This window comes from Melospiza melodia, chromosome 12, assembly GCF_035770615.1.
Source record: "Melospiza melodia melodia isolate bMelMel2 chromosome 12, bMelMel2.pri, whole genome shotgun sequence".
NCBI lineage: Eukaryota > Metazoa > Chordata > Aves > Passeriformes > Passerellidae > Melospiza > Melospiza melodia.
The window spans coordinates 27,599,914-27,613,829 of record NC_086205.1 but is presented as its reverse complement, the minus strand read 5'-3'; the positions used below and the strand labels follow the sequence as shown (position 1 = coordinate 27,613,829).

Genomic DNA, 13,916 nt, shown 5'->3' with positions numbered 1-13,916 from the left:
AAGGGTGTGTGACACGCTTTACGAGGGTGTGTGACACGCCCCAGGGTGTGTGACACGCCCCAGGGTGTGTAACGTGCCTCAGTGCTCCATCCCTGCAGGGAGCCCCTGGCAGGGAGCTGAATTTCCCCGTGTAGCTCGCACTCTGGGTTTCTGAGCCGCCGCAGCGCTGCTCTCCCAAGAGCGCGCTCCAAAGCCGAGCTCGCTCCAAGCCCCCTTTCCTCTGTGAATAATTCCGTTTAACTCCCTGTCACAGGCAGGAATTTCAATGAGAACGGGGACCTGGTGGACTGGTGGAGTGAAGAATCGGCACGGAAATTCAAGGAGCTGTCCCAGTGCATGGTGTACCAGTACGGGAACTTCTCGTGGGACCTGGCAGGGGGACAGAACGTAGGTCCTGCCTGGGGAGGCAGCGCTGCCCACAGTGCAATAACAGAGTTATTCCTCTCTGTTCCACCGTGGCCCTGCCTTTTCACAGCCTGACAGTGTGTTCCATCACACAGCACAGGGAACAGATAGAGCTCCCAGCCCTGAGGTTGTCCCAAAACGTGCTGAGGTGTGGGAGCTCAGAGAGAGGCCAATGAAAATAGAGAAGAAAATTTCAGCATATTTTGCTGCCCTTTTATTCACACATTAAATTCAATCAAAGCGTGATTCTAGATTTTGCAGCTTTGACTATCATTAATCAATATGATGGACTAATACTTAAAATAACGACTTTTAGAAAACAGAATTAGATGTTTCCCATTACCAAAGCTTCAACATATTTGGTGCTATTTGACTGACTTAGAAGTACCTGCTAAATAGAGAATTTCTACGTATCTGGCTACCAAGAAGCCACTGAACTTGCCTCCTATACAGAAAATTACCTTCTAGCAGGTTTGCTGATGTCTGTTAACAACAATTTCAGCAGTTTGGAGTTTGGATTTTAACTTGTTCTACAGATTCTCTCCACTTCCTCTAACTGGAGCTGTGGTAAGAAACTCAGGATTAAATTCAAGGAGAGAAGAGGAAGAATAAATGAGCAATGACTAAGTAGCAGAAAATCTGGGTGAGAGATACAGAGCTGAGAAAGTTGCCTGGAGGGGAAGGAAGAGGATTAGAAAAACAATAGTATCTCAAAACATGGATTTTGAGACAAGGGACATAAAGACTTTTCAGAGATTTTAACATAATCTTCTGCTAAACCTTCAGATTTTAAGGTAATTCTTGCCATTAGAAACTGGAAAATGCACAAAGATTGGTGTTACAGGTCCTGGATGAGCTTTTTTTTTTCAGAAACCAATAATTTTTGCTTTCTATTTTACAGCTGAGTGGAATCAACACACTAGGAGAAAACATTGCTGATAATGGGGGTGTGAGACAAGCATACAAGGTAAGGAATACCCATTTCTCTATTTTAGCTGAAGCTGTCAGAGATTAAGAAAGTCAGTTTCAGGGCCTTGGAAGAAGAAACACAATTTTTGTGTTGGGGACAGGACCAGACCTACTGTGCCATCGAGGCCTGCATTAAAGCCACTGTCCAGCTGTGGTATCTCTCTCACCCTGTAATCACGTCAGGCTACAGATTACCTGCTCCTAGGGAACTCGTTTTCAATGGTTTTTTCCCTTTGTGAATAAGGAATGTGAGGAATGGAAACATTCACTGGCTGACATTGGACCATGACCTGGAGGAAGTGCTGACACCAGCAGCTGGCTGTGTTTTTCACCAGGTTTTTCACGCCAGGAAGGAGGGCAGGATGGCTTTCTTCTGACCCACAGACATAAACATTTGCTTTTCATCTCGCTCAGGTGACCTGGGCCCTCCGTGCTGGTATGTCAGGATGCCAGAGACACTGAACTCCCTGCACTAAGCCTTCCGGGCAGCTGGATGCTTTCTGGCTTTGCTCTCCTTCTCTTCCCCAGGCAGCTGCTGGACTCCCTGGCTGGCCACCATTGAGACTGGCAGTCAGGGAGACTCAGGTTATTTTGTGATCGTGGTCTGGGATAAAGCAGCCAGCCAGCTTCTTCTGTTTATTCACAAATATCCTCCTTCTGCTTCCCTGAACACCTTCCGTGGCAAAACAATCCACACTTGGCAGCTGAGTGCTGTCCCTGCCCAACAAAGAGCCTCTGGATGCACGGCCAGCTCTCACTGCAAATGGACATGTTTGAGGGCAAACACAATTATTAATGAGAGTTAAGGAATGGTTTGCAAGCCTAAAAGAGGCTTCAGGATTATTAGATTAGTGTGATCTTTGGTGACTGGAATATTTCTGCAAAGTACAAAGCCATGAAAGGGGATACGCTTTCCGAAAGGAATGGGAGTAGCCAGAAAAATTAGGTCAGAAGTATTAAAAATTATTATGACATCATATAAACAGTAAAAAAAGGTCCAGAAGGAATCTTGAGGGGTCAGTACCCCAGCCCCCTGCCCATGCAGGTGGAATTAACCCCTTGTGCATCCTTCCAGCCTCCAGAGGAGCATTCCCACTCCTCCTCGCGGCGCTCCCGGTGCCACCACGGCTCTGCCTCCAGCAAACACAACAATTGCTCCTTTCTCTCCTGTGACCTTTCACATATTTGAGGACTTACATGCTTCAAGGCCCAGACTTCTCTCCTTTAGACTAAACAAACCCAATTCTTTCAATCTTTCCTCATAGGTCATGTTTGCTGGACCTCTGCTCATTCTTGCTGCTTTCTTCTGGACTCTCTCCAGTGGGTCCACATCTTTCCTGAAGGGCAGTGCCCAAAAGTGGACAGAGCACTCCAGCTGAGCCCTGGCCAGAGTGGAGTAGAGGGATTACTTCATGTATTTCACATAAGCCACTCCTGTTCACACACCCCAGTACAACACTGGGCTCTTTGCAGTGCTGTGGCACTGCTGGCTCTCGTTCAGCTGTTATCCATGGAAACTTCCAGAAGTTTTCCACGGACCTGCTCTCTGCTCATCCCTCAGCTGTGCTTGGGCAGTTGATTGGCTTTGTCCATGCGTTGCTTTGGCTCTGACTTCAGGCAGAACATTTCTGCAGCATCTTTCATCAGGGATGAGACACCAACAACACATCCACGTTTGACACGTCTCCATAAGAAACATGAAAGCAGCTGCCCTTACTGTGGCAAGGTTTTAAACCCTTCTGCAATTCACTTTTAAAAAACCAAACCCCAAGCAACACACAGTGGGAAGAATCTCTTTTTCATAGTGCAGCATTAGATAATTGATAGCACAGTACTAAGAAATGGCCCTGATGTCTTCTGCTTCAAGGTGGCACATGTGGGATGGATGGCCAAGGGAGGCAAGGATTAATTATGTCAAAGAATCCGTGTTCCTCCTTGTCATCATTTCATTTTGACTGGAAAATGCTGGAAGTGGTAACATTTCTGCTCACTTCATTCCACAGGCTTATGAGAACTTTGAGAGAAAACACGGAAAAGAAAAACTCCTTCCTGGTCTCGACATGAACCACAAGCAGCTGTTTTTCCTGAACTTTGCACAGGTATCCTTTCCTCCTTGCCTGAGGGCTTTGAAAACCACTTGGCATCACAGTTGAGCAGCAAGTCAGAACAGGCTGCCTCCCGTGGGCTAACTGAGAGCTGGCAGAGCTGCAGAGCTGAGCAGTGAAATTAAAGTCTTGTTAGCTCATTTTTATCTTCCCCAAAGAAATTAATTCAGCCGCTTGTAAGCCTGGTAGGAAGTGCCTTGTGACCAAGTGCCTTTGTCTGAGGACATAGACGTATTTTTTTAAAATACACCCTTTTTTCTCTGTGTTCTAATGTGGAATTTATTCTCATGAACATGAGGTATTTCACAGTTAAATAACAGCAGGTCTCTTCCTGTAAAATCTGAGGCTAACGATGCTTTTCTGTTACCTGTGCAGGTGTGGTGTGGCACGTACAGACCAGAATATGCAGTGAACTCCATCAAGACCGACGTGCACAGCCCAGGCAGATTCAGGTCAGCAGAGCCAGCACCCCAGAGCAGCCCCGATGTGTAACACCTCTGCAGCATGGGATCTCTGTGGGGAGCTGCAGAGACCCTGCCCAGGGCTGGGCTGCCCTTCCAGGGGGCTTTGAGATGCACACACCACAGGCAGAGCACTCTGGAGAGGGCTGGGCTGTCCCTGTCCCTCCAGCACTGCCCAAACGGGCAAAGCCCTTCCCAGGCAGCTCCACAGGCAAAGCAGGGATGTGGGATCATCGTCTCATCCTTGAGAACATCCAGCTCAATTCTGTCCACACTATGGAACGTGGACACACAGCATCACCTGGCTGTCACTGTGTGACTGTCCCTGCAGAGTCCCAGGGACTGTACTGGGATCCAGGGCTCATCCACAATTCCCAGCTCCTGCAATAGCTCCTGCAGGGTTCTTGTACACCAACAGCTCCGATGAGCTTTCACTCTCCCCTGGAGTCACGGGTGGAATCAGTGGAGATCACTGCCCTCCCTGCTAACAACCCCTGTGCAGTGGTACAACACAGATGTGCATGCTGTGTCTGGTGAGCCCAGCCAGCCTTCCCAGGACCAGCTGGGCTCCGTTCAGCGGAGCCCTGCAGGAAATGTGGCCGCTCAGGCCAGACTGGGACCGTTCCCTGTTCTCTGGAGCCAGAGCAGCCTGTTCACCAGCAGTGCAGCACTGTGCTCCAAGAAGCCTGCCTGGTCCCACGCCACGGTGTCGGTGGCAGTGCAGCCATCACAGCATCTGCGGGGAGGCTGAGCCCTCTCCAGGCTCCACAAGAGCCGAGCTCTGTGCTGATAGAATCCCCCACATGAACCCCAGTATCTTTCTCTGGCTTTCAGCAATCCCTGTTTGCCCCCACGCTGGGATGCTCAGCGAAAGCAGCGACTGTTCCTGCTGTTCTCCGTGTTTCCCTAGGGTGGGTTGTGCTGTCTGGGATCTCTCCCAGAGGCACTGTGTGCTCCTGCAGCCAGGCCTGTCTGCTCTCAGTGCTAATGAGGCTCCAGAGGCCCTGCAGAGCCTCAGCACATCTGATTTGGACGAGGTACCAGGACTTTGAAGTGGCTGGTTCAGCATCCCGTGCAACAAGCTGTGTTTGTGTGCACCCTGGGCACATCACATCGTGCAGTGCTGTCTGTACCTCGGCAGGACAGGCTATAAACTGTGCATGCAGGGACACAGGTGTTCATGAGAAACCTGACAACATCCCCAGAGTGGGCAGTCATTTACAGCATGAGGCCCCCTAAGAGCTCTAAAACAGAAAACCTTTCATGAGACATACCCACAAAATTAACCCCTAATGACATACTACACAAGTGTCACGAAGGCTCCCCAGGTGCCTCTTTTGATTATTACCTGGGGAGTGCAATGAGCCTTTTCAATACCTGCTACACTGGCTGGGGGCTGCTTCTCCTTGCAATAGAACAGGCAGCTCCTCGTGGAAGTTGTTAATTGCAGTGCATCCCATTTTAGCAGTCCTTGTTCACTGGAGCAGTGAAGCACAGCTAGATCACCAAATGCATGAGGTTCACGATAACTGTTTTTCTAACCCTTTTTCTGTGCCATCTCCTGCTCCACTGCTGGCTCCCAAGAGCAGGGAGTCACTTTTGGCCTTCTAGAACAACTGAAGTATTGCAGGTGTTCCTGCTGAACTTCACCTCAGCTTCTGTGGGCACACCTTGGTTCTAAGGATGAACATAATTCTCAGAATAATCATGAATTACTCAAAGAAACAGTTCTTTAAAGAACTTCTGGGCCACACTCAACATCCATCAGTAGCTGTGTCTGACCTGTTTCCCTGCATAGGTATGTGCTGTATTCCCAATCCTGAAGGAACAAGTGACTCTTAGCAGATCTATTCACACGTGTTCACAATTACACATGTAAAATCAGCCCTAGCTGGAACGGCCTCATACTCACTCCCCATGTTGAGGTGAAAGCCATTGTTTGTATGAGATTTTTGCCAGAAAACTCATTCACTGGAAAATCTGTGCAGAACGCCCAGAGGAGCAGCATGATCTCAGTTAAAACCTAGTTGGTGTAAAAATGTAAATGAACATTCAGTGAGGATTTACCACCGCAGCCCTTGACCTCGGGTTTTGTTTTCCCTTCACCAAGACACTTGTCAGCAAAACGGAGCTGGAAAAGCCCTCGGTGGAAACCACTGACGAGTGAGAAATCTGTCTGGGGGCAAGAACTGGCTGGTGAGAGCCAGCCATGAGGAGGGGACAGGCCCTGTGTTTCTGGGCTTGCAATAGGAGCAGGACAAACTGAAGGAGAAAACCCAGCCAGCCCTTGAGGTGAGATGAAGCAAGGCAGGGCCCAGCAGCAGGGCGTTCCCCGCGCTGCGCTGAGGTGACACAACAAAAACAAGTAACAAAATATGGGTCGTGTTGTTTGTTTCAAACCCAGGCCAGCAGCAATGACAGCGTGTTGCTTTGTTTTAAAGGGTGCTGGGGTCGCTGCAGAACTCGCCAGAGTTTTCAGAAGCCTTTTCTTGCACCACGAGAGACAACATGGACCCTGCCGAGAAGTGCCGCGTCTGGTGACGGACCGCACGCCTCACACCTCAAGGAGCTTTCCAGGAAAAGAGACCTTTCCAGCTGATTCGAGAAGGGGAGGAGGGAAGGGAGCAGAGTGGAATGTGCTGGAGACACCCTTGGTAAACATGCAGACCCCAAATCACCGCCCTGGCAGCAGGGAAGGCAGCGCTGGCTGCTCCTCCCCAGAGCCCGCAGGACCCGACTCACCTGGCAGGGCACAGCTCACCTCACCTGCAGCTGTAACCTGCCCACAGCCCGGGGGAGCCATTGAAACGGCAAAGTACAGCCCATGATCCCCCCCGGCGGGTGAGTGCAGGTTTCTGATCGGGGCAGGAGGGAAACACTCAGAAACACACATTTTAGCCATCATACCACGACAGAGACAGCAGTTTATATCCCAGGGTCAGACTCTGTACCCTCTGCTGTTGCAGGAAATCTGTTCTACCAAATGTTTTCATTTTTACTTGAAACCATTTGTACAAGAGGAGTCCAAAGACCTGCTGTACTTAAGTAACTTCTCACTAATTACTCCAGCGTGTATTACCTGAAGTCTCTATTTACAACAGTTAATTTACAGCTTTCCAGCCCAAATGGAATCGTAGGTAATTTATTAATTTCTGTACCTATAATCTGTAAGATTGTGATCAAAGACTCTTTCACCATTTTCTAAGCTTTATCTTGCTTTCTCTAAAGTCGCTCTTTTTTAAAGTTTCTAGTAATGTATAAATCATAGTTTTTATATTTAAATCTTGAGCTACACTTTTGACTTGAAGTATTGTAACATATTTTATCAGTGGCTGCATAGAACTGGGAAATTGGACTAAAGCATGGTATCGGGCGATAAGACAAAGCCTACAAAACTGAGTTCTCCAATGGAGGGCACAAGCAGGGGAGTTTCCAGGCCGACTGTCAGTGCTCAGGCTCTGATCCTGCACACCACTTGTACGTGTTCTGATCAGTGTCAGCCCTCACATCAGCAAAGCTGCACAGCTGATTGCAAGAGTCTGAGGGAGCTTTAAGCAAGAGGGTAAAAGGCTTTAAATCTGCAATGATATGTATTAAACATCCTCATGCAGATTGCAAAGGAACTTACTGCTTTGTTTATCAAAGCAAAGACATTTGCAAACCAAGTACCAGATACCTCAGATGACTGCTGCAATAGGTCTATTTAAAAAAACCTATGTCCTTTTAGCCGAGTTTGTCATCTGATCAAAACATTTTGATAATAAACTGAAATTATGAGCCAAATGCAGTGCGTGTCCTTCATAGGAATTATGAAAATGGCGCCCCTGCCACACCTGGACCAGGACAGGGACTCGCCGTGCGTCGTTCCCTTTGTGCTTCTACCCAGAGCGGGGCAGGGCCCTCAGGTTTGGGGCATAACGGGCTCACACGGGCACAGGTGAGCCCAGGTGTGTGAGGCGCTGTGGGAACAGCCAGGAGCAGGTGAAGCTCTTCCCTGGGGGGGTGTCAGCCTCTGGGGCAGGAGAGACACAGCAGGTGAGCAAAGCACCCTGGAGCAGCTGTCCTTGGTGTGGGACTGGGAACGTCCCACCCAAACCCTGGTTCACAGGCAGCTGTTATCCCTGTCCCTGTCCCTATCTCACCCAAACTCTGGTTCACAGGCAGCTGTTATCCCTGTCCTACCCAAACTCTGGCTCACAGGCAGCTGTTATCCCTGTCCCTGTCCCACCCAAACCCTGGTTCACAGGCAGCTGTTATCCCTGTCCCTGTCCCTATCTCACCCAAACTCTGGTTCACAGGCAGCTGTTACCCTGTCCTACCCAAACTCTGGTTCACAGGCAGCTGTTATCCCTGTCCTACCCAAACTCTGGCTCACAGGCAGCTGTTATCCCTGTCCCTATCTCACCCAAACTCTGGTTCACATACAGGTGTTATCCATGTCCCTGTCCCACCCCAGCTCTGGTTCACAAGCAGGTGTTACCCCTGTCCCTGTCCCTGTCCCATCCAAACTCTTGTTCACAGACAGGTGTTATCCCTGTCCTCCCCAAACTCTGGCTCACAGGCAGCTGTTATCCCTGTCCCTGTCCCACCCAAACTCTGGTTCACAGGCAGGTGTTATCCCTGTCCCTGTCCCTGTCCCATCCAAACTCTTGTTCACAGACAGGTGTTATCCCTGTCTCACCCAAACTCTGGCTCACAGGCAGGTGATATCCCTGTCCCTGTCCCTGTCCTACCCAAACTCTTGTTCACAGGCAGCTGTTATCCCTGTCCTACCCAAACTCTGGCTCACAGGCAGCTGTTATCCCTGTCCCACCCAAACTCTGGCTCACAGGCAGGTGATATCCCCAGGGCTCTGCTCTGCACCAGTCATGCTCTGTACACACTAACACCCTTAAATGGGATTATGAGCACTGAAGGATATAAACATGAGCCAGGAGGTTTCCAGGATGCAGCATCCCAGGACAGGGGGACAGACACTCCTCTCTGCCTGGTTTACTCCAAGAGCTGTTCAGGGGACACAGGGAAAGCCAGGCAGAGGCTGTGGGGCAAGCTTGGCATCCTACCGTAACAATATTGTGGTGGCCAGACACTGAGCTATCACCTCGCTTTAATAGTGCAGCACCAGCATTTTCCAAGAAATCTGAATGTGCACGGGTTTTTCCCCTCAATCACCAACACCTCTTTGAGAGAAAGGAACCTGGCTCTCAAACACTCATTTTATTTTTCAGGAATGAAAAACCCCAAGCCTTTTGCTACCCCTTTTACCCCCGCATGTGAGGAGAGCTGCACGCTGTGCAGCTGCACCACGACAGACGCCCGAGTGGGCAGTCTGAAGGTGGTTACAAAAGGTCACTGCAGAGTGCTCAGTGATCTTCCAGCAGCGTGGGGGATGCATATTTTCTTGGAATAATCTTCTCTTTATTACCCCATAAAACTGGCAGGAACTCCTGCTTTGTGTACAGCAATGATATTGACGCCAGCCTAGAAAGTTATTTTGGTTTGCTCTGCCAAATCAGATCTCAAAAATCAGGTAAAGCTAAACCAGATTGCAGTGTTTACATTTTATCTCCGTAACATTTTAATTGGAAACATTCGATTTCCAGCGTTGTGAGACACCCAAAGAGCTGTTTGGGCCAGCGGGCCCTTTCAGAACTGCCTCCCTCTGTGCCTGGTAAGTGAAGTGAGTTGTGAAAACACAGAGGTGGTTGGTGTGGAGTCACAGCTGGATCAGTCTGGGTGGGCTCAGACACTGAGGGATGGAAGGTGGGACCCTGAGCTGTGTGCCCAGGTGGGCTCAGATACCAAAGGATGGAAGGTGGGACCCCGAGGTGTGTGTGGATCAGCCCAGGTGGGCTCAGACACCAAGGATGGAAGGTGGGACCCTGAGCTGTGTGTGGATCAGCCCAGGGAGGGCTCAGACACCAGGGATGGAAGGTGGGACCCTGAGCTGTGTGTGGATCAGCCCAGGTGGGCTCAGACACCAAGGATGGAAGGTGGGACCCTGAGCTGTGTGTGGATCAGGCCAGGGAGGGCTCAGACACCAAGGATGGAAGGTGGGACCCTGAGCTGTGTGTGGATCAGCCCAGGTGGGCTCAGACACCAAGGATGGAAGGTGGGACCCCGAGGTGTGTGTGGATCAGCCCAGGGTGGGCTCAGACACCGAGGGATGGAAGGTGGGACCCCGAGGTGTGTGTGGATCAGGCCAGGGAGGGCTCAGACACCGAGGGATGGAAGGTGGGACCCTGAGCTGTGTGTGGATCAGCCCAGGGTGGGCTCAGACACCGAGGGATGGAAGGTGGGACCCCGAGGTGTGTGTGGATCAGGCCAGGGAGGGCTCAGACACCGAGGGATGGAAGGTGGGACCCTGAGCTGTGTGTGGATCAGGCCAGGTGGGCTCAGACACCGAGGGATGGAAGGTGGGACCCTGAGCTGTGTGTGGATCAGGCCAGGTGGGCTCAGACACCGAGGGATGGAAGGTGGGACCCTGAGCTGTGTGTGGATCAGGCCAGGTGGGCTCAGACACCGAGGGATGGAAGGTGGGACCCTGAGCTGTGTGTGGATCAGCCCAGGGAGGGCTCTGTGCTCAGCCAGCCCCTGAGGGAGGAGGGGGATGCTCCCACCTGCAGGGACCCCCGAGGTGCTGCTCAGGTGTCACAGGACACAGCAGCCGGGCAGGCATCAGCAATCCCAGGGTTTATCCCCTCTCTCCCAGGACATCTGATGACAATGCACCCCCTGCGCCCTCAGCTCGTTCCCAGGAGCACAAACCCGGTGTAAGACGATTCCCAAAGGAATGTCACACCTCAGTGCTGCTGCCGACTGCTGGAGTGGCCAGGAATGTTCGTGGCTGCACCATGGCCAAATCTATTTGTGTTTCCATTCCTAAAGCTCAGCAGACAGTGCCCACAGATGGAGACAGGATGTCTGACTGATGTGCCTTCCTCACATTCTCAAAATTATACTAATTATGTGAGCAGGAGTGAAAAAAATTGGTTTCTTTCTCTATTTAACCCCATCAGAGTTTGTTAAGAGTTTTTTCACATTCCCTTAAACACACATCTTGCTGGGATCATCCAGACATGCCTCTCACAATCAATTCTCTGCTTTAACTGGGGACTGAATTATTAATGATTTCATCTTCTCAGAACTGCAGTTCTTCAGTAGAAAAACCTCCATGCTCAAAAGCCCCGAGCTGTCAGTGAAAATGCAGTGATCTGAGGCTCAGTTGTGATTTAAATGGCAAAGTCACTGGAAGTTCACGTGGCTTGTTATTGACTGGGGGAGTGTAATTATCTCCAGTTGTAATTAAAAAGCCAAGCCCAGCGCGGGCACTGAGGGGCCTGGTGAGCCCTGTTCCTGCCCAGACACCCTGAGCTGCACAGCCCTCCCAGCCCTGACTCGGCCTGGGCTTCTCTGTTCCAAGGACATGCAATGTTCTGTTCCATAACAATGGAGTCCAAGAGATTTTCCCCATAATAACGCTAAAAATACTTGCCCAGGCCCCATGAGAAATTAACCCTTGCCTGTTTCTACCAAGCCTGAAGCTCCTTAGCTGGTGGTAGCTGTATTAAAAGTTTGCTGTTCAGCAAGCAAGCAGGATCTGACCTACCACGAGATTCCAAACACCACTCCCTAAATTTCAAATAATCTGAGAACAGGGAAATAGGTTAGGTGATTCTTCCTAATGGATAAAAAGTGTGCACAACATTTACATGGCTGATATTAAAAATAACTAATTTTATACGTATTTTAGTAATTAAAAACCTAAACTGAACTTCTGAGTTCTTCTGAACAACTTCATTGTAGGTTCTTCTCACCTGTAAGACACAGAAAAGAGCATTTTAAAGGGTGGCAGTGCCACACGGGGCAGGGGACACTGCCGTCCTGCAGGGCTGTGTGTGGGTGACACTGCTGTCACCGTGTGACACCATCACTTACCGCAGGGCTCTGCGTGGCACCGCTGTCCCTGCAGGGCTCTGCGTGGCACTGCCATCCCTCCCAGGTCAGGAGAAGACAATGTACACCATGAGGGCACAGCCCAGGATCCAGCCCAGCGCCAGCAGCACGGGGACAAGCAGGCGGGACAGCGGGGCCTGGGCTGGACAGAGCACAGGACACGGGACAAGGACACGGGACAAACACAGGACACAGAGCACAGGACAAGGACACGGGACACAGGATCAGTGACACTGGCAGGGACTCGCTGGGCAGATCCCACCAATGCCAGCACTGGAGGTGAGCCCTGGCCCAGCTGCTCAGCAGCCCCAGACCCAGCTCAGAGGAGCCCAGGACAGGCCCAGGAGCACACAGCGAGCAGGACTGTGTGACACTGCTGTCACTGCACTGGTTTTACATCTCCAAACAGCAGCAGAACTCCATGGACCCTTCTATGGGCTCCTGCAAGCAGCACATCCTTTCCAGAAAGCAGAATAACAACCTCTGAGATGCTGTGACTTACCAGTATGCCACACCTCTCACAGCACACCCTTACACAGGTAATGGAATGACGGGTTCTGAAGGGATTAATGAACTGTGTAAAACTATCCACAGCACCTTGCACAGGCAGACTCAGAGGGATTTAAGGACTGGCACATGGTTCTTCTGAAGCTCTGCACAGCACCCCTGTCTCACCAAAACACTGCACAGTGTGTCTGCCAGAGGGACAGACCTGCCTGTGCTGCCATGAAAATATTAAACACACAAACACATTAAAAATCCTGCCCCAAACCGGGTGCCCTTTTGCCCAGGGGAGCAAACTCAGATATCTATCAAGCTATCTCCCTAGATACCAGAGTCAGTGGTGCAAAAAGAAAAAACCAGGAGAAAAGTCTTTAAAAACTTTGAATGTAGCTATGAAGATGCATTAAAAAGTTCCCTTCACAAGTGTTACCTGAGTAACTGTGCACACAGCGCACAGCACAGCCACAGTTGTAAATTTAAGTGAAATAAATAAAAATTTACAACAGATATAAAATTCATTTTTATAAACTTCCTTTTCTCCTTGGAGAAGTGAAGTGTGCTTACAATGGAGAGGTCATTATTGAAATTTCATTTTGCTCTGCCACTTGAGCTCTGTGGGGTTAAAATCTAAATTACTCTGCGTTCACTTGGCACTACACTTGGAGCTCAGCTCCACACAGTATAACAGAAATGCTGTCAAACCACTCATTTTACACACTGTCCTATTGTGTCAGCTAACCTGGAATGACAACTACAAAACATAAAGAAAACAAAACTGGAAGGATTCAAAAATACAGGAGGAACCCAAGCTGTTAATAGAATTAGCTTTTAAAGAGGTTACACTTTCTTGCTGAAAAGTAAATTATATCTAGTGTATCAGACAAGAGCACAGGTAGCTGAGTGTATTCACACTGCATTGCTCAGACCCATTAATTTCAGATTATTATGACATCCACATGTAATTGTGCCTCTTACCTGGTTCTGCCATTCCCCTCTGCTGGTTTAATGGCAGTTAAGGTTTGCCTCTGCAGCTGCTCTGAGAGCCCTGGGATGCTTTAAATAGAGCAATATTTGGAATGTGCTGCAGCTGCCTGGCCCACTTGGCTATAAGCATTCAATTGTCTAAAAAGGCAGGAACAAGGGCTTCAAGGTTACCTCTGCCTGTCCCTGCCTCTGCACCTCTGTTTCAGAGCAGTCTGACCACAGAGGGGTCTGTTTCCTGAAGAGGGAGGGAATCAAGGCTGAAAACTGCTTTGTGGTCTCTTTATAGGCACGAAGCTCCCATGGTGAATGCAGCCAACACTCAGGAGCACCCCGTACCTCCAGCATGACAGGGACCTGCTGTGCTCTGAGTGCCCCCCGCTTCTGTCATCCCTCTCCAATGGAAAACCCAGCCAAGTGCAGCTCAGGGCTCCTGTGCAGCTTTCCATCCCTGTGGTCACCAGCTCCCTGCCATGCACTGCTCAGCCCACCACAGCATTCTGAGACACCAGAATAAACCACGAGCTTCACCTTC

The 13,916-nt window shown here is 50.0% G+C and overlaps 2 protein-coding genes across 4 annotated transcripts in view; one reads left to right on the top strand and one right to left on the bottom strand.

Annotated features, from left to right (window-relative positions):
* Window positions 1-7,723, top strand: part of MME (membrane metalloendopeptidase) — a 34,723-nt gene extending 27,000 nt beyond the window's left edge. For all 3 annotated transcript variants that reach the window (XM_063167461.1, XM_063167460.1, XM_063167459.1), the window contains exons 19-23: window positions 254-387; window positions 1,307-1,372; window positions 3,378-3,473; window positions 3,855-3,931; window positions 6,382-7,723. In XM_063167461.1, the coding sequence (XP_063023531.1) occupies window positions 254-387; window positions 1,307-1,372; window positions 3,378-3,473; window positions 3,855-3,931; window positions 6,382-6,481 (473 nt within the window). In that variant the 3' untranslated portion in view covers window positions 6,482-7,723. The remainder of the gene's footprint in view (window positions 1-253; window positions 388-1,306; window positions 1,373-3,377; window positions 3,474-3,854; window positions 3,932-6,381) is intronic.
* Window positions 7,724-11,657: 3,934 nt separating this feature from the next.
* STRIT1 (small transmembrane regulator of ion transport 1) lies at window positions 11,658-13,500 on the bottom strand. Its single transcript, XM_063167457.1, has 3 exons — window positions 13,376-13,500; window positions 11,879-12,038; window positions 11,658-11,757 (listed from the first exon to the last, which is right to left on the bottom strand). The coding sequence occupies exons 1-2, from the start codon at window positions 13,386-13,388 to the stop codon at window positions 11,944-11,946; spliced, it is 108 nt and encodes a 35-aa protein (XP_063023527.1). The 5' UTR covers window positions 13,389-13,500; the 3' UTR covers window positions 11,658-11,757; window positions 11,879-11,943.
* Between the last annotated feature and the right edge of the window lie 416 nt (window positions 13,501-13,916).